The 26,206-nt window shown below is 31.0% G+C and overlaps 2 protein-coding genes across 7 annotated transcripts in view; both read left to right on the top strand.

Annotated features, from left to right (window-relative positions):
* DEF8 (differentially expressed in FDCP 8 homolog) overlaps positions 1-26,206 on the top strand; it is a 146,793-nt gene that overhangs the window by 15,597 nt on the left and 104,990 nt on the right. For 2 of the 6 annotated variants that reach the window (XR_015039391.1, XM_085810509.1), the window contains exons 1-4: positions 11,283-11,302; positions 12,115-12,248; positions 12,365-12,435; positions 19,788-19,934. Coding sequence is in view for 5 of the 6 variants with exons in the window: in XM_085810509.1 (XP_085666635.1) it covers positions 11,298-11,302; positions 12,115-12,248; positions 12,365-12,435; positions 19,788-19,934 (357 nt within the window). In the remaining variant the exon portion in view is untranslated. Of the gene's footprint in view, positions 1-11,282; positions 11,303-11,539; positions 11,886-12,114; positions 12,249-12,364; positions 12,436-13,163; positions 13,302-19,787; positions 19,935-26,206 lie in introns of those variants that run through there. The other 4 variants (XM_085810511.1, XM_085810510.1, XM_085810512.1 and 1 more) reach the window with 4 other exon arrangements.
* LOC146998368 (uncharacterized) lies at positions 17,194-17,826 on the top strand. The gene has a single exon (XM_085812269.1). It carries the CDS (start codon positions 17,194-17,196, stop codon positions 17,824-17,826), a length of 633 nt encoding a protein of 210 aa, XP_085668395.1.

The raw sequence follows: 26,206 nt of genomic DNA, 5'->3' as shown, positions 1-26,206 counted from the left end.
TGAGTATTTTATTCAAATAACAAATATTTATTATAAGGGAAAAGGAAATCAAGACTTCATTCTTAAATTAAGATTCTTTTTGTATCTGCTGCTTTGCAGTGTTAAAATTTAATGATCTGGCTAAACTCTCTTTCCATGACAGCACAACTCACCTATCTAGACTAGAATCAGAATTTATATCACGATCAGACCAGTCAAATATTAATAAAAAAAAAAAAAAAAAAAACTAGATAATTGGGCCATCTTTCTTTCTGTAAGCTTTCTATGCATATTTACTATAATGTAAATGAAAGATTTTATTTTTTCTTATATTATAGCCTGTTTTATTTCAAGAAAGATTAGCTTCAAAATAGTAAAATATTTTTATTTCTATTTAAACAAAATGAACAAAGCATTTATTCCAAAATGACAGAATAGTAAAATTATTTTTCATTTGTATAAACATATTTTTTTTTCCTGTTTAAAATAAAATAAATGAATGGAAACAGACAATGTGTGCAATTTTTTTAATGTCGAACCTAAAACTAAATATGTAATCTTTATTTTTATTTGTAATGCTGCAAATTAGTAAAACTGATTTTTTTCATGCTGAAACCCTCTTTTTTGATCATGTATGTAAGAAAATCTAGTGAAAGTGTTACTGGTAAGAAGGCACTTTAAATGATTGTTGATAAATATTATAGTTCTTAAAATCAGTTCATTTTTTAATAATTTAATTTTTCTCCTGACCAATGGTGAGCACTTGCAATTATAGGCTTTGACCCCTACTAAGGTCGGAAGTGATGGTCATTTTATTATGGAGGCTCCTAATAGGTGGACCACCATTGTCTTCTGTAAGGGGACAGACAATTTCTATCCAGGCTTACTCCGGGATTTGAACCCAGGCCCTTTGGTATGGTAGTCAGTCACTAATGACTTTTTAATATGGGCAGCTAATAATTCAAGACTAAAAATTAAATATAGGAATAAGCAATCTGTTGACTTAATATTCAAGAATTATTATTTAATAAATTACATTAAAAATCTCATTTTAAAACAAAGTTTGCTGTGTAGTATTTTGGATGAGCTCCCCCCCCTCAAAAAAATGTTTTCCTCATAAATATATATTTTTGATGGTACTGCAGAAAATACTCAATATTCATGGCAATCAAATTCAAGTACCAAACAGCGGAACTTTTGATATACAGGAAAAAATAAAATAAAAAAATACAGGTTCAGCTTTTAAATAAACTTTTTTTTTTTTCTGTTCTAGAATTTCTTTACATTATTTTTCGATGCACGAAACTGTGCTGTTATTAAACACTTAAATACAGGAAACTAAAATTAAACTAACTTTATTTACCTCTTCAATGATTTTATTTACATTATTTTTTAATGCTTATTGGCAGTGCTAATGGTGGTTTAGGCTCTTTTTTTTTGGCTTTTCGATTTTTAATAAAAGATTGTTGGCAGAAAACACATTGTTGTCATATATATAGCATACAATAATATATACAAAAGCAAATGAAACAAAACTTTATATGAAATTATAATTTCTAAGATGAATAGACGGATTTCATATAATAGACACTTTTCTTTTGCGTTTATCCGCGAGTGATATGACTGCCTTTATCTGATCATGAGCTTTTCTGTCACTTCACGGTATATTAGTTTGCAGTTTAAAAAATTTCCAACTCTCTTTAATAATATAAATATCATCTTAATGAATAGAAGTCGATAAAATTTGAGCCTAAAATAAGTAATTGAATAAATTTAGGTAACAGAAGCTGTGCCACTCATAAATTAAAATTACAAAAAGTTGAATGAGCCATGTTTATTAGTTCATTTTTAAAAAGGAAACACTTATGGCTAAGTTTTGATTCTTGGAGCAAAGAAAGAAAGATATGTATGTGTACAAGGTCTGGCTCTTATGTAAATGAAATATGGTGAACTAAAACTCGGTATCCAAGAGAAATAATTAATTTATTTCATTTCCTTTTACAAAATTACTAGATGTTTCTTTTCATTTGAAACTTGCTTCACCACCTTTAAAATAATGTAAATCTGGACTTACGGCTTTTGGAAAAACTGTTTATGTCTTTCAAACTTTCTTGAATTTCCAACATAAGGCTCTTACATGAAGTTTGGCTGCCCCTGTATAATCATAACTGCTTTTCTAATAATATATATACGTATAGGGCAAAATAATGTGAACACGTGTGAAAAAGTCTGACGTATTTCACACCAGCAGTACAGCCGCGCCACCTGCAACAGAAGTCTGCCATCTAGTGAGCATAAAGCGGAAGGTCAGTTTGAACACCTAGCAAGCATCGGACCACAATAAAGAGGAAGGTATCAGTCTCTCAACAGCAGTTACCTGCATTGCATGCTTCGATCGAACTGTCTGTGAGTTGAAATATCAGACCTGTCAGAGTTCCAAAGAGGAATGATGATTGGAGCATGTTTAAGTGGAGCATCAGTTATGGAAATAGCAAACCTTGTGGGGTGTGCAAGGAGTACGGTATCAGCTGTCATGACAGCATACACAAAAGAGGGTAAGACGAGGTCTTCAAAGCGCATCAGTGGCTGAAAATCAAAGCTGGCTGATAGGGATAGACAGGTCTTGAATTGCATAGTAGCCCGAAAGCACAAGCAGTCATTATCTGAGATAACATCCGAAATGAACAGTCATCTCCAGGACACTGTTTCAACAAAAACTGTCAAAAGAGAACTTAATGCTGCAAACATTTATTGCAGAGTGGCAATTTGTAAACCCTTGGTAAGAGCAACTAATGCTTTCAAGTGATGCCAATGGTGCAGGGATCACAAAGGCTGGTCCCCATAGCAATGGCAACAGGTAATATGGTCAGATGAATCGTCATTCACCCTATTTCAGACGACTGGACATGTTTATGTCTGGAGAGTACCCAAAGAAGCGTGCCTCTTGCTGATTGTGAAGCATGAGGGTGATGCCATTATGGTATGGGGTGCGATATCTTGGCATGGTCTTGGGCCACTTGTTATTCTGCATGGGAGGATCACATCCAATGACTATCTAAGCATTCTAGTGGATCATATCCAGATTGCATTACCTGGGGTGCGACCACTTTTTTTCAAGACTACAACGCCCCTATCCACACTGCTAGGTGTATTCAAGAATGGATCGAAGAGCATGACAATGCAATTGAACTTCATGCTTGAATATTATTGAATGTTTATGATTTATGAGCATATTTGGAGTGCAAACTTCGTTCCTGATTTCTACCTCCGTCCGGACTTTCAGGATTAGAGACCACTTTGTAGGAGGAATGACTTAATATTTTCTTTTAAATATTGTCCATGATCTTTATGCATCTATACCATGTCGCATTCAATCTATACTTCAGTCAAAGGATGGTCTAAACCCCTATTAATAAAGATTTTCCATTATTTCACAGGTGTTCGTATTATTTTGTCCTCCATCTGATGCAGTACATGGTTTGAATTAAATCACATGAATATTTATATTATGTTTATTGCCTAATGTAAAATTAATTTATTGTAAGCCAATAACAATGTCATACATTTATTTAATAATCCTAAAATTATAGTATGTACAGCAATGTTTTACCTTTTTTTATTTTTTAAATCAATGAAAAAAAAAAAAAAAGCTTATCAAAATTTAATAGTAAGCTTAGAATTACAGAACAACCAAACTGGAGAAGAGTTCTGCTATATTTAATTGGTATAATATAACTAGATACAAATAGACTTATTAGAGAATCTTTTTTTCCAAGAGTATTTAGTCTTAATGAAAATATTAACACATATTTATAAATTTAAAAAATAATAAGGAAATGCTTGATTGGGTAGATTAATTAAGCAATGAAGTCCACCTTCCAAAGGAGGAAAACCTTGGAAGATATTTTATAGAAATTAGTTTGTATTCAATTACACAATTAAACACTCTTTCACTTATTGGGAATGGAACTCAAAATAAATTTGTGTTCTGAAGCTTTAGCCACATTGTTAATTTAAAGTTTGGTTAACTTGTTTATTACAGAGCAATGACTGTTATCCTCAGTAGGGATGTCTTCATGGAGAACTTTCTAAGGAAGCTTGTATAAACCTTACACAAGGTTAAAATTCTATATATCCAGAATGTTCAGTTGCAGGAATCAAAGAGAGAAATTATCAGTCTTAGCTCCACATAGCAACTGGTCAGTTATTGTTAATAAAAAGGTCATTTAATGCTCATTGAATAAATAATTATACATTTATGTTGAAATTATTATTAAATAAAAGTATTTTATATTATTTCCTTAAATGCAATAATTTTATTCTACCTGAAGTTTAACAATGTACTGCATATGAATTTAATGTTCAAGTTTTTCTTTAGAAATTAATAGTAGAATGTGATTTTTAAAGCTAGAGATTTGATGGCAACCACAGCTAGATTCTTTGTTAAACCACATTTTAATTAAACATTCAGCATTCTTAATAAATTATCTAACAAGAAGCAGTTTTAAGTATTTATCAGTAATACTAGACACCTGAAGTGGAAATAAATCATACAAAAGAACAAAATCAAAGTGCACTACCAACTAAATCAGGGATGGGCAAACTATGGCCCGCCAGAAGGTTCTATCCAGGCTGTGGATAGAATTTTAATTTGCCGGTCCAAGGCAAATTAAAAGAAATATATATTTATATATTATATATCCATCTCCTTTTCTCCTTTGTTTAAATATTTTTTTCTTCCTTTTTTTCAAAGGACTGATGATCTTTCTACTTTCTCTATTTTTGTTCTACAAAACATAAATTGAAGGAAATGGCAAGCACAGACAGCTTTCAATCAGTAAAGTGTTAAAAGCGGAAGTTTTTTGTTAGCTATAGCTGTAGATTGGCACCAACAAGCGTTATCTCTTTCTCGGGGAGCAGACATGTGGCAATCCAGTATAGGTGAATTAGACCTTACATGTGGCAGATTCGCATTTTAAGCTTCAGCCAGTGGCTTTTTCTTTTGGCATGAGTTCTAATATTATTTCTTGTGAACATATAGCATCATTGTGAATAGTGGCAAAATAATTATAGCGTAGCTAGTGCTTGTTTGGGTTATTCGTAAAATATTTTAACCCCAACATCGCTACTAAAAAACGTGAAGTTGATTCAGAGTGCCGTGCTTTTAATGATAAATAGACCTGGAATTTTTTTTTTTTTTTTTTTACCGTTGTAAAAGATAAACCAGAGTGTCTCATCTGTAGCAGTCTTCAAAGAATATAACATTTTCTGTCATTTCACATCTGAGCATACGAATTATAATTACGAAGCAATGTCCAAATGTGGAAAAAAAAAATGCAGAAAATCTTTGTAAAAAATTATCAGGCTGACAAAAGATTTTCAAGAAAGCAAACAGTATCCAAGAAGCAGCTACATGTGAAAGCTACACTGTAGTATACAATATTGCTAAAAATAAATAAAGCTCTCAGTGATGGGGAGTTCATTAAACACTGCATGCTCCGAGCTTGTGATGTTTTATGTCCAGACGAGAAAAATAATTTTCAGACTGTAAGCTTATCTAAAAAATGGCGACTTCTAGAATCAAAGACATCGATAAAAATTTGATATCACAATTAGAGTCAAAGATTGTCCAGTTTGAATTTTGCTCCATAGCTATGGATGAAAAGACTGATATAAATGATACTGTTCAATTAGTATTATTTATAAGATATGTTGATGAGAACTTTGGAATTACCGAGGAACTGGCGTACATGCATTCTTTAAAGGGAACTACAATGGGTTGTGACATGCTTTCATGAATTTCAGGAACAGCTTTTAACTTTGAATGTGTCTATAATAAATATATGTAATATTACGACCGATGGAGCACCAAATATGACGGGGGAAAAAATTTGGATTTCTTGGACTCTTTAATCAAAACTATCCTGCGAACAATGTTGTTTTTCTACATTGTTATACATCAAGATGCTCTGTGTAAATCTGCATTGAATATGAAACCCGTGCTTGATGCAGTCATGAAGCTTGTAAATACTATTCGATCTCGTGGGCTTACTCACAGGCAATTTCGAGATTTTCTTTAGTCTGTGCAATCTGAATACTTTGATGTACTGTATTACATGAAAGTAAGGTGGCTTATTTCAGGATGGGATTTTGAGTGAGTTTGGCAGCTGAAAGACGATAATGTGTCATTCTTCCATAAGAAACAGTGTTCTGCGTAGTGCAAAATGTTAGAAGATACAGTATGGCTTTCGGACTTTGCCTTTTTCACAGATCTTCTTTCTCATATGAGCAACTTAAATCTCAAGATGCAAGGGAAAAATCAATTTATCGATGATATCTGCTCCCATCTCAAAGCTTTTAAACTAAAACTTAATCTGTTTGCCATACAGCTAGATAAGAACGACTTGTCTCATTTCTGAGGTTAAATTTAACACCCTCAGTAAATGAAGAGAAGCTTAAGAATTATAAAGATGGCTTGAAAAAAACTGCATTTTGAGTTCGAACACGGATTTCAGTGCCATTCAAACAGACGCGAATATTTTTACCTTGCCTTTCAACGTAAATTGAGAAGCAGTGATTTCAGATTTGCAGCTTTAACTAATTGAGTTGCAATCTAACAATCATCTCAAGCAGTTTTTTCTAAATATGCCAAAGTTAGAGGTTTTACAAATCGTTATCAAAAGTAAGTTTCCCAAATTTAATATCTCACGCCCAGAAAATCAGTGCTATGTTTGTTTCATCTTATATATGTGAACAAATGTTTTCAACCTTAGAAACCTTTGAACCTTAGAAAGAATTATTTCAAAAAGAGACTGACAGATGAGCATTTAGCCTCGTTCCTTAGAATCAGTACATCTCGCTTCGAACCTCAATATAAGGAACTTTTAAAAATTTAGTCGCAATTTTATTCATATCATCAACATTTTTAACTGTAATACTTGTATATTGTTTTCAAAATTTTAGAAAAATTTATCTTGCCCCGCCAAATTTCTTTTTTTTTTCGATTTTTGACCCACGACCAGAAAAGTTTGTCCATCCCAGAACTAAATGTTAATAAGAAAAATATTCAATTAGTATAATCTTTCTTGGTATATATTCATAAGAAGAACAATAGAAATATTCCAAAGCTAACATGATATTCAGTGTAGTGATAATGATAGGGTGGAAACTTGACTCCAGAAATTGAGAAATTCCAGAAAACAGCCATTAAAGTTCTCATAAATTGTAATTGGATGTTCCACTCTTTTGCAATATATTGTATAAAGCATTTTTTGCAATATATTGTATAAAGCAGGGTTTCTTAAACTGTGGGGCGCGACCCCTAAGGGGATCACCAAAAATTTTAGCAGTTTTGATATTTCTTTAACTTATTATAATAATTTTACAATTACCAAATATTTTTACACAATGTATCTGAAAACAGATAAAGATAAGACAATGCAGACAAAGAAAAAAACGAAAACGTTTTGACGCATTCTTTTTATAATACTATAAACGTTCATTTCCTTTGCTTTGCACGTGACACTGTGATTCCGTCTGTTACTTATTTAAAATTTTCACATTCTATGCTTTAAAATTTCATTGTTCTATGTCTTAAAATTAAAAATTAAAGTTAATGACCCAAAGCTGCAATAATATATTACAGTAAAAGTGAAAAAATTGACTGTTTCACTCACGCGTGTGTCGGATTTGCACATTACTTATGGGGTCCCACAAAACTTTTGTAAATATTATGGAGTCCTGTGGGTCACGAGAAAATCTCAGTGATAGAAAAGAGTCGCGACTGAAAAAAAGTTTAAGAAACCCTGGCATAAAGTAAATTTACTACTACTGCCTTATACCCAGTTGAATTTTGGTTAATAAGTAAGAGCCACTATAATTAAATACAGCCACCTCATTGAATCACACAGGAATCTATATCCCTTCACTTGCTTACATCTACTATTATTTTGAACAAATCAACTGAAAGAACAATATACTGTTAGAATTCCAGTAATTAAAAAAATAAAAACACAACTGCCATGCATTTTGACATTAATGAATTTAATTTTAAGCTTTTAAAAATGTAAAATAGTCCAAATTTGTATAACACCGAGCAATGGTTGCAGAAACATTAAAAATAATTTTGTATTGTATGAAATAAATTTTCTGCAACATGAAAAAAATACTAAACATATGCTATAAAATATATACTGCATAACTTAGGAATATATAATAATATATTTATTTAAAATTATTTTCCAAAGAAATCTGAGAATCTGCAAAATCATATGAATGAATGAAAACAATTGGAAAGCCATATATAAACATCCAAAACATGCAGTAGCAAGTACAGGTAAAGTACAACTGTGTAAGACACCAGAATATCACCATTGATCATATATGTAAATCACCAGCTCTGTAGTTCCGTCCCAATTGTCACAAATTTACCATATAGAGATGTCAGGTCCGAAAGCTTCCCATCCCTCTTTCCTACCACCAAACCACTCGAGAGTATTTGCATATTATTGCAGCCACGTAAATAGAAGTCTCCAGATTTTCAGAACGTGCCAAACTCTAGCAAACATCTGCATAACAATCCTCCAGTCAAGTAATGTTCCCATTTTCGTGTATGTTTGTTGTATTACAAATTCCAATGTTTTTTTATAAACAAATTGTGATGCTTTTTGCCTTGAATTTAAACTATTCATTACTGAAATCTCCCAGCAATGGAAGAAGCCACAGGACTAACAAAACTTTGTCACAAAATCTAAAGCAAATGCATTTCCTAATGTACTTTTAAGTGAAAACATATTGCTATGTAGTTTAGAATTTTTTTCTAAAAGTTATAAAAACCACCGACTTGCACCTAATAAATAACTTTTAACCTTTTCATTCGTACAAAACCCTCAATTGTTAATACTAAAGTTCTCTTTTGGCTTGCTAATATTTTAAATGCTCCTATTCTACACAGATACTATATATATAAACATCCATGCTTTCTCTGGGTTTTGAAACCAGGCCTAACAATATGGCAGTCAGCATACTGCTATACCAATAATGACAGCATACAAACCGATTTTTATATATTACCCATCTCTCATCCTGTCTGCTGTCCCATAAAAAAGGAAGAAAATTCTCTATCAAAATTTTGATTAATTTATAGAAAATAATGTGAATGTGATACTCTAATGAATGCTAACTATATGTGAAACAATGCAAATTTCATTACTACTGTTCTGCTATAAAATACAGCTCTTCTGCTGAAGCGTTTAATTCTGGCAGAGTTGGAAAACACATATATTTAACATATAGTTTTTATTTTAAATGCTGTGTTTGTGTCCATGATATACTTCATACAATTAATGAAACATCCGTATATGCAGCTAATGATGTAAATCATATTTTTGTAATAAAGTTTATATGTCACTAATAAATAATATATAAAACTTGTGCTTGGTATAATTATTATATTTGTTTTATGTTTCAGAGTTTGAATGCGACAGAAAATTTGACAATTTAACTAGAAACTAAACAAATGTTTTGAGTCAAAATATTATCAAAAGGGTCTCTGTAAACTGAAGGGCTGAGCCTTATTATACTGAGATGTGTTACGAGGAAGTAAGGCCACAAAAGAGTAATCATGTTTATTGTTACCAATCTGCAACTGTATCAACTTTTGAGAAAAATACAACTTTAACTGAACCCTGAAGTATATAGCCCTGAAATGAAAAAAAAAAAAAAAAAAGTCCTGTTAAAGTTTATGAACTAATTAAAAAATGGTGTTTTTAAATTAATGCATAAAAGAAGTACGATTAAATGATGATTATAGTGATTTGGGGGGGGGATCTCTTTCCTCAATAATTTTGTGAGCATTTTGCTTTTAAGAAATATAATACAACATAAAAGCTATACTTTACTCAAAATGGTACACTAATTCAAAAAAAAAAAAAAAAAAAAAAAAAAATCATCAGCTTGCTTATTTGTGCTTTTAGTAATAACACTGATTTCAATTAGCTTTTATTGAATACATTTTTTATATGCAGCATTCACACTGAAATATTTTTAATTTATGTTGAAATTCATTTTATTACCAATATAACAACATCTTTTGCACTTTTTTTAAAGTTTATTTGCTACGGATATTTATTCCATGCTCCTAAAGTTGTACATCAGATTTCCAAGGTATACACTAGGATACACACTGAGTTGAACGAACAATAGCCTTAGAAATTTTTTAATTAGCATTTTGTTTACCAAACCACATTCTCTGTTCATTTTTTCCTATGGTAAAATCCTAGTATACGTTGCAGCCTTGGCGCGATTTTGAAAATTATTGCCAACACCGAAAATGACCTAAAGAACGTCTATGTATATACTATACATTATATACTATTACTATATACATAGTATATAATATGTATAACTATATATATTCTTTGAATGACCCATAACTATATATATTCTTTGAATGACCCGTTTACTACTCATCGTATATGTCCCGTTTTTACTGCTCATCATAAAAACCGCCAAAAGTAGCCAAATCCCGTGTGCACCGGATACTAGGATTAAACCTTTCCGGTCATTGCATAGAACATCATTGAACCATTGAATTGGTCATTGCATAGAACATCTTTACATCATTGCATAGAAACGCATTTTCCCTCAACTTTACATCTTGAAGTGAGAAACTTAGTTTTTAATAGGTGCCCCTTGTTTTTTGGCGATTCATTTTGACGCTAAGATCGGCGCCAGGAAGGCACAATTTCAAGATAGACGCTACACAAAACCTAACCTCTTTGACAAAACCAAAATAAGAAATCAAAGAATTGCACAAACTCTGCGTCCATGTACACATCGATCGGTTTTTCCTTAAAAAAAAAATCTTAGAATTGCACAAACTAGGCATTGCCCACTGCCTTAAATTTGTACAAATCAATATATTTTCATTTTAAAAAAATCAGGAAGCTAAAACAAAGTTAAAACTATCATGGTAACCAGAAATAATGTTTCGTCGCCAAAATTTAAAAAAAAAATTGTCGCTAATCGAAGGGGGCACCCAATTCTACATTAGAACGTTAGAAGGAATTTTCTTTACTTTAAACTTTTAAAATTTTGCCCACAAAATTTGTGAAAATGCATTATCATAATAAAGCCATATTTCATTTTTCAAAGCCAAACATATTAAAAACAAATTCTCCAAGTTATGAAGACACAGTCAATACTAGCGGGACACTGTACTTCTTTGGATTTTAATCGTGGTCCCACAAGACCATAACTGCTGAAAATAAAGATTCGGAAAGAATTTTAAATGCTTATGCATTAACAGATACAAAGAAATGGAGTAATGGTTCTAATTTTATTCATATGCATAAAAAATTACATGGTGTTTACCAAAATTCCTAAAAGCTTTTATCTCGGTCCCCAAAGCAGTAATTAGAATAAGTTTATATATTTATGAGTTGTTAAATACGACTTAAGTTCATCTTAAATTGTGAAAAAAGTAAGTGAAGCAAACGCACGTCAGTCACAGTTTACTGTTTACGCTAAAATATAAACAATTCTTGCTGCGCGACTAACGGGAAAAGGTGTGTGGATATTATAATGGGTCTTTGCGCAATTCGGTCATACGGTAATAAGCCAAAGAACGTCCGTGTATACATAGTCTTTAAATAAGCGCCCTGAAAAACTGTTCGAATTCGGATCCCTAAACGCAGTTTTACACGACAGAAATTCGTAATCTGTCAATGAACTTGATGCGATTTCTTTTTCTTTGTTTATCTGTTTGACATGCATTTTATTAGTTTAAGATTTAATGATCACCATTATTCATGATTTACTTACGGCATTGGACTAAATATTAGAATATATTGTTGAAGAAGTTTTTGTGTGATGTGAATAATCTTTTTTGATTCCGTAATCTACAAGTGAGTAATAACAAAATAATTGATAAGTAATTCTTTTCTTCTTAATCATTTGAAACAACATTTTTATAAATATCTTGAGTACATCTCGATTACATTAAATATATCGTAATATGGACTTCGGAATTTCAGATCTTCAAATAAATTTTGTGAAGATTATTGTAACTATCAGCATTTTTTAAAATTTATTTCTCCTGTGTTGATTGCTAAATATGCGCTTTTAAATACGTAGTGAAAGTATGCCAAAAGAATTTGTACGACGAGAGCTAGAGGATATAGCGGGACTCTCGCACAAGATATCTACAGAATTCTTGCCTTCCTGTTGTATTTCAGCTGAAGATTCTGATGAAGAATGTTATAAAACTGGTATGTATTTAATTTATATTTATTTGTATTAATATTACAGTAGTAATGCAAAAATGTGCCTGAAATAGGTAACATCATGTGTACTATATTTATATAATTCTGATTTGATGTTTTAGTGTCACTTGAAAATCCACCAGAAATTAATGTGGAGCTGGGCTTAACTGAAAATCATTTTTCTCGACCAGAAGTAAGTCTTAAAAATATATTATTGACATACATCATCGTAAAAGTTTAATATTATTACTTTCTTAACTGTTTTGTAATAAAGGTTTAATATAAATATGTAAAAACAGAGAGTCATATTTTGCAAATAAAATTATTATTCTTGAAGAATCATTGACTTTTTTATGAAGGGAAAGAATTTTATGCCACTGTGCCTGTAAAAATATGCTTATTAGAAAGAGAAAATGGTACATATAATTAAACAGTTTCATAGTTAATAAAAAAATACATTGCTTATGAAAAATTTAAATAGTGAGGAATTTGTGAGAAAGAAGTGTAAAATAACTTATAAGAATCGTCTGTTTATCATAAAGAAAAGTGTTATTCATATATGAAGAAATAGATTTACAGAATCTCTTTACCATTCTGAATAGTAATTACATAAAGATTAAATGGTAAATGTTAATAAAGGGAATATTTTAATAAATTTGAATTCAAACATGAGTATGTATATGAATTTTGAAGTGTACATCAATGAATCTCTTTAGAAGTTCCATGTTTTGAAACTCACTGAATTCACATGAAAAGAATGATTCATAAAAGGAATATGTATGATTAACAATGATAGCATATCTTCATAATTTTATCAAGATAATTGATAATGTTATCTAGAATATACCTATAATCAGAAAGTCGTCATTTATCTGAAGTCATCCTTATCCTGTTACTCATTTTCTGAAGTAATTCGTTAGATATTACAACCATAAGTCATTTTCTGCATGTATAACTTTTCAGTTCCTTTCTGGCATTTTCTTCAAGTGCATCAACATTTCCTCACAGCTGCGTTCATCGAGTAGAATTTTGTTTTTAATGAATTCATTCGTCTTTTAAGTGAGTCTATTTTTAATTAAAATATCTCCCCCTCTTTAAAAAAAGGGACCTTATTAAAAAAAGCTGGATTAATTGTATAATTTTAAACATTATTGAAACTTGGGAAGAAGGTTTTGAGTGCTTTCATTTAACCTCCCAATTAACATTATTCACCTTTCCTTTTTGTAAGAGTTCCCACTCACCTGGAAAATCCTGGGAAGTCAGAGAAATAAAAAAATGGTAAGGTAAAAAGTTGCAAAAAGGTATTGATGGCAATGCACCATAGCACTAAAAATGTGTGGCAACCCATGATGTTAACATAAACAATAAAAAAAGTGCCATAATTTTTTTTTTCCTGTACATCTGGGAAATTTATAGAAAAGAAATAGATCCTCTTAAATAATTTTAGTTTTAATAAATTTATGTTTTAAATAATAAACAATTCCCAAAAATTTCCCTCAAGGGCAAATGAAAAATTATTGTAATATTTTAAGATTTTCTTGCAGAGTGCAGTTTTATCAATGCATGGATATCTTTTGTTCCCATTCCTGAGCTATTCTCTACTTTTCTGTGTAGAAATGCAACTTTTCTTCAGCCCTGTCTATTTAGAAGTGTAATTCTTCTTCAAAAATTATTTAGAAGTTACCACAGAATTTGGGTCTTCAATTTTATTTTAGGAGTTATATTAATAATATAAAGGTGTAATATTTATTATGAATGATGAACAGTTATAAATTTTGTTCGCAAAGTGGTTCCTGAATTTATATTCCTGTTTCAAAACTAAAGCTGCTTTTTCAAATGGCTTAAATCTATGTTTTCTACATATATTTCTTTCATATATGATAATGAGTATAATAAATTAGATTTTTATAATATTTAAGTTATTTCAATGTAAATGCATAAAAGTATTCAATTACTGGTAATTAACCCATTCACGACGGGTACCTTTGTTACCGAAGCATTCTCTTGGGAGGGCACGTTAACCAGATACGTCGTCTTGTGGGGATGAGCAATTCGTGCTGCTAAGCCTGACTTTGGAAAAAAATTTGTATAAATTAAATTTGTCATCCAGTTGTTCCAATTTTTGCTACATTATGAGAAGAATATTCAGGTAGTTGTCTGAATTAATTTTAAATTTATATTGTTATATTTTTCGTAAAAATTTTATAAAATACTCGGCTAATCTTTGGAATATGGTAACAGGGAGTTTGGCAACATTTTGGTAAGGCGATAAAAGTTACTAGCTAGGTCTTTAGTAGTGTGCATGGATAAAGTCAAGAGTGTGCACAATGCCATTTTTGTGCAATTCTGGGATGTTTTTATAGAAAGGAAGTGAAATAAAGATTTAAAGTGATTAAAAGTGAAAATAGGTCGACGTGTACATGGATGACACCGTGTATGTGCAATTCTTAAAAACGCGGCAAGCAGTTTGCGATTCTGCACTTTCTCTCTATTTCGCACCTAATAATCTTCGTCATGATTAAGCATTTTTGTTCCATAAAAGTTCTAGTATAAGTGTAATTCGGCTAGCAGATTGTTGGAAAAAATGTTGGGTAAAAAATAAAAAAACATGGTTTTACTTCATGAAAACAAAATGGTGTCCAAAACAAAACTAGCAGGTTGCTGTAGCAGGGTTGATTGCCAAATTTTCGCCAAAAAATCACCAAGTTACCATAATCCAAATATTAACCAAATACTCATTCTAGAATAATATAATTTTTCCGGTACTAATCCGTTTTGAGGACCGTAAAAAAAATTCAGCGAAAATGTATGTGCAAAAGCGTCAAATCTATAAACGTGCCCATTTAACAGCGTGCCAAATCTAGCGTACATGCTGATTTCAGATTGCTTAAGTTTATATAGTTCCATATTTTTTAAGACGCCATTGAAATACCAGTTTAATTTTAAAATCCTTTTTTGATTTTGAATTCTTTTTTGATATCTTATGGATTTCACAATTTGCAAATTGCCCATGATGAAAAGTGTGCAGTAGAATTTTTGGTAAAGTACAGAATCACCCACTGCTTGACGCGTTTTTAAAAATTGCACATACTTGGTATCCATGTACACATCGACCTATTTTCACTAAAAAAAAATCCCAGAATTGCACAAAAATGGCACTGCGCACACCCTTGACTTTATCTATGTACACATCGACCTATTTTCACTTAAAAAGTAAAAGAAAATTGATAAAAATCCAATTGTTTTTAACCCTTGTAAAAAGTGGCAAACAAATAAGTAGGCGATTCTGCACTTTAATGAGAATTTTTTCAAAGAAAAGTTATCATTCATTATAGAAAATTATGTTTGAACAACCACCGAGATGAAACTGTGCTTTAGCGATAACTCGGTAGCGAAATAGCAATGCCGGCATCCACTCAGTTATGTTTAGCAATTTTTATATAAATTATAATAATGATCTGAAATAGTTATTTACTATTATGCTTCCATTCAGTCATGTTTAGCTTTTTTTTATATAAATTATAGTAATAAAAAATATTATATGAAATTATCCTTTCATCTAAATTAAAACATCAATCTTAGATAGTTATTTACTATTATACAGTCAAAAGTCGTTAATTCGGACACCCATAATCCGGAATGATCTATAATCCGGACCTCAAAGCTACAAACTTTCTGCGCATGCGTCGCGCTTAAGACCTTTACCGCTGCTAATTTGCGTGTGCGCGTGCGCAAAATACGTTTACGAATGCGCGTTTAATGTATAACGGACGGGATAAGCTAAGCTAAAATGATCTAATTATCTATTTCAGTTAATGTTGCAGATTGCGTTGTTCCTTAATCTTCGAATTGTGTGTAGGTACATATGTGCTGTCTGTCTACGGTAAGAACACCTCCCGCCACGGTGTCTGGTGGGTGGCGGTCGCTATAGCAACAGGGCTGGTATATTTCAAATACGGACGAACCAAGGGTTGCTTTATTGTTATTTTGTTTTTGGCGACTGTTGTTGGCTGAAGGGAAAAGAGTTTATCATTCGTCTTCTTGGTTTCATTCCAGCTGCACGCATCTTTTCTTAAGCCTTATATTATTACTATTAGCTATTTTTATTCTCGTTGTTATATCTTTTGTACTGGTATTTGTTCAAATTTGCTTATATTTAGTTTGATTTTCGTAGTGCTTTGTTAATCGCCAATTTTTTAAAATGCCCTTCCAGTTTAAGAAAGGTCAACCTTTAAAGTCTCGGGCACGTCAAATCGTGTACAGTGTCGCAGAATTTTGCGCTTCTGAAGCTTCGGCGAACTCTTTAGTAGTTCCTCTTCCTCAAGTTTTGAAGAGAACATCGCAACCTACTGGAGTATCGGAGTATACAATTAAAAAAATTAAGCGCAAAGTATCAACAATGTGGAAAGATCAACTTCTAAATACGCCTGGAAAGAAACGTAAAAGCCCTGCTAATCATAAGTGCCAAATTGATGATTTTGACAAATGCGTTATACGGCAGACTGTACAAGACTTTTACATCAAAGAAAAGAAAGTGCCATCTGTGCGGAAATTATTGCCTGTCTTGAGGTAAAAAATAGACTTCCCGTGGCAAAAAGACTCATTGTGCAAAGTTTTGCGTTCAATGAATTTTCGCTGGAAGAAATGTGTTAACAAAAGAAAAATTCTTATCGAAAGACTTCACATTGTATTTTGGAGGAACAATTATTTACGCGAAATGAGGAAACTCAGAGCAAGTGGACGCCACATCGTTTACATCGATGAAACATGGATTGACAGCAATTTAACTTTTAAGAAATGTTGGCAGCATGATGCGGTTTTGGGCGCACAGATAAATGTCAGTTCCAAAAATAGACTGATTGTTGTCCATGCTGGCTCTTCCGCAGGATTTATTCCAGGTGCCCAACTTATATATAAAGCATCAGCTCAAAGCGGGGATTACCATGGGCAAATGAACTATGGAAATTTTGAAAAATGGGTGTTGGAAAAGCTCCTTCCAAATTTACGACCTCAAAGTGTGGTATGCATGGATAATGCCCCGTATCACACAAAAATTGAAGATCCGACACCTACGAAATATGCTACAAAGCAAACAATGGTTAATTGGCTGATGAAGAAGACGATATCCTGCGATTCCAAAATGCGAAAAGCGGAACTGTTCAGCTTAATAGAATGCAATCGTCCTAAAAAAGTAATATATAAAATTGACAACATCATAAAGGAAAATGGGCATCATGTTGTGCGTCTCCCTCCTTACCACTGTGATCTAAACGCAATTGAATACGTTTGGTCATCAGTTAAAAGACTGATCAAGAAAAGGAGTGTGACTGGGGACTTAAGCTTGGAAAATTTGAAAAATTTAACACAAAAAGCTTTGGATGAAGTCACTTCTCAAGAATGGCAGGCGCACTGCAACCACGTAGAAAAACTTGAAAATTATTATTGGGACAAGGATGAACTTTTAGAAATGATAGTGGATGGATTAATAATTCAAACTGGCAGCAGCGATTCTGATTCTGATTCAGAAGAAACGGAATCTTGCGACAGTGACTCAGATGACTTTTCAGATGTTATACCTCTATAAAAGTCCTCCACGAAAGCATCCCTCTTCTTCATCTGATAGCTTTGTCAAGTTGTGAGGATATTTCTAGGTTCAATATTTTCTTTACCAATATGTAAATGAAAGATTACCAAAAGTGGGCAACAATGAGCCTTCGGCAGAGGCGAAACCCCCCCTGTGGATATTAAAGAACACTGAATGATTGCTTCATTTCCCATTACTGTGTTCTTGGGGACCCACAAGTCCATGGTATAATTTGCTTAAAAAATAATTTTTAATCTTTAATTGAAATTAAATAAGTTTTGTTTTATTATGAAAATATTAATACAAAATTATATTAATGCAACAGTGCTCACTGCAGTTATAAAAGCCAAATTTTGTATAATTATATAAATTTCGTATAATTTTAAATATAAAATAGGTAACTGAATAATTTAAGAGACCTTAATTTTGTTCTGATTTTAACATTTTATTATGTTACAAGCTATTACAGTGTCTATAAAAAGCAGCATGATGCATAAATGGGCACTGGTAATTAAGAGGCCCAGCAGCGGCCGATCGGTAAAGTCACTGAACACTTGTAGTTCGGTCCGAGGTTTGAATCCAGTGAATGGGCTGGCTGCATAGGTGTTTTCCCCATGTGTAACGTGTATACGAGGCAGTTTTCCTTAGCAAGCCCTCCACGAAGGCATCCCTCCTCTTAGGCATTTAACCCTGGAGGCTTTCCGTAAACATATAAACCAACCCAAACCACTGGTAATTAAGTAAAAAACAGTTTTGATTTTTATTTACCTTCACTTCCTTTCGTCATTAAATTGACCAGCTTTTGGTTTAGTTTGAAGGTATGGGAAAAGAAGAAATGTTCGCAAAAAGTATTTATTGAGAGCATTTTTCTTCAAAAATAAGCACGGATTTTTAAATGCATTTCCCTACAAGTTATTTTGATATATTTTTACTCATTGTACATCTAGAAGGATGGCAAATTCAGCGACTTGTACCTCACACGGCAAAATCAAAGACCGTTCCTTGACTGCAAAAACTTTATTTACGCCATCAATTTTCATTTTTGGAAATTGAATGTCGCGGTCGACGCAAAGGGTCAACGAGCATTTTACTTGAAACTAAAACAAAATGTGAATATCGCCAAATCATCTTTAAATATACCAAGGTGGCAAACTGAGAAGTAAATCTTCAAGTCACCCCTACGAAAAATGGGTCACGGCTCGTTTCTACGGCAACAGACAGCCGCAGACAAACTGGCGAGAGCTGTTCTTACCGTAGACAGACAGTATGCATGTGTTTATACGAACACACATGCATACATTTCTGAATCCGGTCCCCTGATCACAAAGTGCCCAATGTTTTTATTTATGCAATATCACTATTTTCATATGTATTCTTTTTGAGGTATTCCAAGTGATTATCTGATTTGTTTTAAGCAAAAACAGAGCACTGTACTTGGAGAGAATAGCGGAAAAAAATTACAGGAAGATTTGAAGAAGAGTATAAGTTAAAATTTATATTTTAAATTGTTACAGTATATTTTCTTTTCATATGTTAATAATGTTAGCCTATTTATGATAAATATCAATAGTTTGTGAGTCTAAAAAAAAAAAGAAAGTAACATACTTACATCCCAGTAAGTAATTTTAACTTTTCATCTGTAAAAAATCGCCAAATTTCACCGAGGTAATTACATTAATTCCTAAGTATTTTTCATCGAATACATTTCCTATGTAGGAAATTCTTAGGAATACATTTCCCAAGTATTTTTCATCATTTCGAGCTTCATCACTCGAAATAATTCTAAAAAGTGCTTTTTTCATATATAAAAACTAATTATAATGTCAGCTGCTTTTGGGTTTTTCGTATATGATGTCGTAACTTTGATCCAAAGATATAAATCTTGAATGCATGTCTATGATTAAAGCATGCAGTTAGTGTAGGAATTAGCATTTATGTCTATTTGTTTGATCTATTTGTAGGGTTACTTTTGCTTTTCAACATCAGAAGAGCTAGAAATGGCCATCGAACAATGTAAAGAAATGATCAGGACTGAGGGCAGACATGATAGAAAGAAGCAGCTTGTAGTTAAGCTTGTACAGTTGAAGCTAAAACTTCAAGAAATAAAGGTTATTTTATTTTAGTTATGAATGTTTCAAAAGCTAGGTTATTTTTTATTTTATTGCTATTAAATTGACATTATACAGTCAAAAGTCATTAATTCGCACACCCATAATCCGGAATGATCTATAATCCGGACCTCAAAGCTAAAAACTTTCTGCGCATGCGCCGCGTTGACATATGCGTATAGGCATTTACGCGTGCGCATATGCGTGTGCGCAAGCGCAGAATATGTTTTCACGTGCGTGTTTTATGTATAACAGACGTTATAAGCTAAAATTATCTAATTATCTATTTCAGTTAATGTTGATGATTGCGTTGTTCTTTAATCTTCGAATTGGATCCGGCTTATTATTTTTTGCAGAGTGTAAGAGCAATTTTAGAAAAGTAAACTTGAACTTTCGATTATGTCAAATAGAATTTCCGATGCTGGAGCTCCCAAAGGATCTAAGAAACGAAAGTATGTTTCGATGTCCATCAAACAAAAAGTGGAATTGCTGCAAAAAATGGATAAAGATATGAAGAAGGTGACAGAGAGGTTAGTGAAAACGAAAAAATTTCGATTGACAAGTTAGTCGGTATTCTCGGCACAGCAATTACGGGACTTGAACAGCGGAACTTTGTAACTGAACAAGAAATTATGTCTGTTTATAGAATTAAAGAGAAAGTATTATCACATAAAACGAAGCAACTTAAACAACTTACATTGAAAGAAATGTTTAATAAAGTAAACAAATAAATATTAAGCTTTTTTTTTTTTTTTTGTATATTTTGATACCATTTAGATCATAACTGTTCTTTATTTAATAAATTACGAGTTCATATTTTTAATTTTAGAATTTCTGCATGCCATCTTACCAGATTTAAACAGATGATCTATAATCCGGAAAAATCGATAATCCGGAATCGCCGAAGTCCCGACGAGTCCGGATTAACGACTTTTGACTGTACTTCACTTTAGTTTTCTTTAAATAAATTAAAACTATCATTATATTTTTAAACATTGATTAATGTGAGACTTATTTGTTTTTACAAAATATAAAATCTGTGTATTCATGCATTAAAGAAATGAAACTGTGTGATTTATCATGGTAATAGATAGGTATAATGTTTCAGCAGACTGATAAAGCTTTTTCCGTGGTTTTATGCAACCTAAATTTACTATGAACTAGCGACCCGCTCCGGCTTCGCACGGGTATAAATTATATAGCCTATGCCACTCACTGAAAAAATGATTAAAATCGATCCAGTTGTTTTGATTTATTCATTACTGCCCGTGGCCCGCACGCGTTAAATATGGAGTAAAACAATTCCCCTTTTCCTATACCATGAAGATTTCCTGCTATCTTTGGAATATCTAAATTCATACACTACATTTTTACTTATTTACTTTTTACATTTTTACCTATTTATTTTATTTTTACAACAATTAATATATTACAGAATGTCTTTATATACAACGTTCACAGCTTTACTACGACCTATGTTCGAACGACGACGTCTTCCAGACATGACTTTATAATTTCTGTAAAAAATTTATTCAGTTCTATATGTATGATTACTTATGCACAAATTGCCATATTATCAGTATGTGCCGCAGTAAAAAATATCTAAATACTTACCATTTAGAAACAAAAGATAATCAACAATCATAAAAAACAAAAGGTACACTGCTAAAAAAAAAAATGGGACAGTCCTATATCTCCCGATCTACTGGGCCGATTGACAAAATTCAAATTGCATTCTTCATGTCTCGAAAGCGTGACTTAGGATATATATTAGATTTATATATAGCACTATTCTAACATAGGTATTTTGACACAAAATCGGACTTTTTCTGAAATAACATACCAATTTTTTTACATGTTTCGATTCTACGACTCAAATTACGCCTAAATACGAAATTTTGTAAAATTTGGAGCGAAATTTACGGAGAAATTCACAAATTTATGTTGGCATTTTTTGTCAGTTTGCGCCAAGAATACTTCACTTGGCGAACTTCTTAATATATGGCAACCTAGTTTCCTTTCCCGTGAGAGGAAAAAAAGTCACCATCGTTCCTTTTTTCCAAATAATATTTTTTATATTATATTTTTAATTATAACTCATTATTTTAAGTAATTTTTTCTTTTTCGAATTTCATTTTAATTGTTTAAGTTGCACGTTTTTTTTTTTTTTTTTTTTTTCCGAATAACTGTTTTAAAAATTTCTATTTACCTATTCGAACTGCGTAAATAAAGGTGCAGCGTTTATTTTTTTTCAAATAGTTTTCTTTATATATATTTTTCGTCATAGTTATTATTTTAGGTAATTTTTAAATTTTTATACTTTTATTTTAATTGTTTGTGTTGCATTGTCTCTTCGGATAATTGTTTTAAAATTTTCTATTTATTCCTTCGAACTGAGCATTTTAAATATATTTATTAATATCAGGTTTCCAGAATTTGATTTTATTTATTTGAACTGCGTTTCTTTCGGAAGAATACTTTGTAACCCAGACTACGATGAGTTTGAAAACTGCATACTATATTAAAAGAGAAAATACAGTAACACACAGTTTTACACGCCTTTCAATATTCCGTTCAGAAAAGATATATATAAATAAGAGAGATGTATAACCGACATTTTAACTTAGGATGACTTGCATACACTGCTTTAAACAGTTTTATCATTGTGCCCATTGCTTTACACAATTTTATCCTACATTTGGTTTCTTAAAATGTTATTCATATTTTAGTCAAATATTTTATTTTTGAAATCGCAAGAATGAAATATCATAACATTGAAAAGTTTTAAATTAAAAAAAATAGAAATACTAAATTTTACGAAAAAATTTATTTTTCTTCTCTTTTCCTTTAAGCATTCTGAAAGTATATTAAAAAGTATCCAACTTTTCGAAACATTTTGGTATTTCTGACAATCATTTTAAATAAAGTTATCGCCTTCCATTTCATTAAAACCCACAAACGGCCGAGCGGTAAAGACGCTGATCACTGGTAGTTCGGTCCGAGGTTCGAATCCCGCGAACGGGCTGGTTGCATGGGTGTTTTCGTGGTTTTCCCGATGTGTAACGTGTATACGAGCCATAATTGTGCTTTGCCATAATTAAATAATCCAATCCAATCCTTGATAAAATATAATTGATTTGTAACTGACGTTAAGAATTGAAGTGCAAATAAATAATATCGTGTGCAATCTTGATTAATATAAAATTAAAAATATTTGCACAGAAAAATATTTGCTTTCAGACAGAAAGTTTTTTGAAATATTTGCAATTACTTTATAAGAAGGATTTATTAATAACCGTAATAATTACTTATTATATTACTGATGATTAGGATTCAGTTCTTGACAATTACATTCTAAATTAGAATTTTAAGGATATAATGAAAATACGCTACGCACAAAAATACATTTTAGGATAAAAATGAGTTGGTTTTTTATGTTTTAAAATTTCTTAAATTCATTTAATAAACATCGTATTCTCGTTGTTAATTGAATCCTGAATGTTGGGTGGCGTTTATAGAATTATTCTTACTTGTCCACAGAATCTGCTGACTTATCCAGCCATTAAGTAGCTGCAGATCATTTCTACATAACCATTGAACTTCCATTAATTCAGTCTCTAGAGGGCTGTATGTTTATATCATAATTTGACTTTTATAAAAATGATTATTCTAAATATTATGTTTCTATAAAAATATACTGTGCTTTAAAAATGTGGATGGTAGTATCAGCCGCTCTTTCAGCCACTTCAAAATTCAAATAAATATCAAACGAAAATTCTCAGTTTTAGACAATTCGATTTAAACGAAGTAAAGTAGCAGACGATAAAACGCCGAAGATAAAAATTTACTCTTATTTTTTTTTATTTTTTTTTAAAGGAAGATAGAGAGAAATTTTAAAAAAATAGTTAAAAATTTGAATAATATCATCTATAATTTAAAAAAAAAACAGCTTTTCATATAGTATTAATAAATATTTATTACGCTTCATTGAGGGAAAAAATGTCATATAATTAATTCTCCGTAAAATCTTACTTGAAATTTAAGGTTAAAAATAGCTGTGGCAATTCACTGTAACAAAAATCCATAGACCACATTTGACGTTATTATCGCTCAAAAAAAAGATGCCAAATTTCAAAACTCGAAAATATGTAAATTCGTGTATATCTTAGAAAATTTTGAATAAAAAAGTTTAATTTTTTGCAGATATGCTTAAAAATACACCTACTTTAAGATGATAGTAAAAATTTTATAGGTTATAATTCAAAATTTTTTTCGAAAAATTTATAAAATTTATTTAAAAATAGAAATTTTAAAAATAAAACGCAAAAAATGAATAAATTTTATTTGGAATGAACCTAAATTTCGAAATGTGAGAGAAAAAATCAAAAAAGTTTAATAAAAAAAGAGATATTAATAAATATTTGCCAAATTCAATTAACATTGAGGAGCTAAAATTTTGAGAGCTAATATTTTAAAAACTACTCGTACGATTTTTACAAAACTTGGTATTCTGGTATAATTTGAGACGTAGAATCGAAATATGGAAAAAAAATGTTATGTTATTTCAGAAAAAGTTCGATTTTGTGTCAAAATACCTATGTTAGAAAAGTGCTATATATAAATCTAATATATATCCTAAGTCGCGCTTTCGAGACATGAAGAATGCAATTTGAATTTTGTCAATCGGCCCAGTAGATCGGGAGATATAGGACTGTCCCATTTTTTTTTTGAGCAGTGTACCGAATGGGCTGGTTGCATGGGTGTTTTCGTGGTTTTCCCGATGTGTAACGTGTATACGAGCCAGTTTCCCTTAGAAAGTCCTCCACGAAGGTATCCCTCCCTTTAGGCAGATAGCCCTCGTGTGCTTTGCCATAATTAAATACTCCAATCCAATCCAATCCAATCCTTAATTAAATATAATTTATTTGTAACTTCTACTAGAACTGATGTTAAGAATTGAAGTGCAAATAAGTAATATCGTGTGCAATCTTGATTAATATAAAATTAAAAATATTTGCATTTAGACGGAAAGTTTTTAAAAATATTTGCAATTACTTTATGAGAAGGATTTATTAATAACCATAATAATTTCTTATTATATTACTGATGATTAGGAATCAGTTCTTGACAATTACATTCTAAATTAGAATTTTAAGAATTATTAGAATTTTAAATTAGAATAATGAAAATACGCTACGAACAAAAATACATTTTAGGTTAAAAAATGAGTTGATTTTTTATGTTTTAAAACTTCTTGAATTCATTTAATAAACATCGTATCCTCGTTGTTAATTGAATTCAGAATGTTGGGTGTCGTTTATATAATTATTCTTACTTGTTCACGGAAATCCAGTGATTAAGTAGCTGCAGATCATTTCTACATAACCATTGAACTTCCATTAATTAAGTCTCTAGAGGGTTGTATATTTATATCATAATTTGACTTTTATAAAAATGATTATTCTAAATCTTTTGTTTCTATAAAAATATACTGTGCTTTAAAAATATGGATGATAGTACCAGCCGCTCTTTCAGCCACTTCAAAAGCATCAGTTTTTTTAAAAATAAATTGTGCAGTTAATGTCATAAAATTCAAATAAACATCAAACGAAAATTCTCAGTTTTAGACGAAAATTCTTAGTTTTATTCGATTGAAACGAAGTTAAGTAGCAGACGAGAAAACGCCGAAGGTAAAAATTTACTCTTATTAAAAAAAAAAAAAAAAAAAAAAAAAAAAGATAGAGAGAAATTAAAAAAAATATTTAAAAATGTATTTAAAAAATAGCTTTTTATATAGTATTAATAAATATTTATTACGCATTATTGAGGGAAGAAATGTCATATAATTAATTCTCCGTAAAATTTTACTTGAAATTTAAGGTTAAAAATAGCTGTGGCAATACAGCATAACAAAAATCCATAGACCACATTTGGCGTTATTATCGCTAAAAAAAAAGATGCCAAATTTCAAAACGCGAAAATATGTAAATTTGTGTATATCTTAGAAAATTTTGAATAAAAAAAGTCTAATTTTTTGCAGATATGCTTAAAAATATACCTACTTTAAGATGATGGTAAAAATTTTATAGGTTATAATTCAAAATTTTTTTCGAAAAATTTATAAAAATTATTTAAAAATAGAAATTTAAAAAAATAAAACACAAAAAATGGGTAAATTTTATTTGGAATGAACCTAAATTTCGAAATATGAGATAAAAAATCAAAAAAGTTTAATAAAAAAAGAGACATAAATAAATATTTGCCAAATTCAA

Source organism: Stegodyphus dumicola, chromosome 2 (genome assembly GCF_044657685.1).
Source record: "Stegodyphus dumicola isolate Sdum_Otavi_A_Nest chromosome 2, ASM4465768v1".
Taxonomy (NCBI): Eukaryota; Metazoa; Arthropoda; class Arachnida; order Araneae; family Eresidae; genus Stegodyphus; species Stegodyphus dumicola.
Note: the sequence above shows the minus strand (reverse complement) of the source record. Positions and strands in the feature narration are given on the sequence as shown.

Coding starts and splice junctions, on each gene's coding strand:
- LOC146998368 (XM_085812269.1), top strand. CDS start 17,194: ATGAACTATGGAAATTTTGAAAAATGGGTGTTGGAAAAGCTCCTTCCA.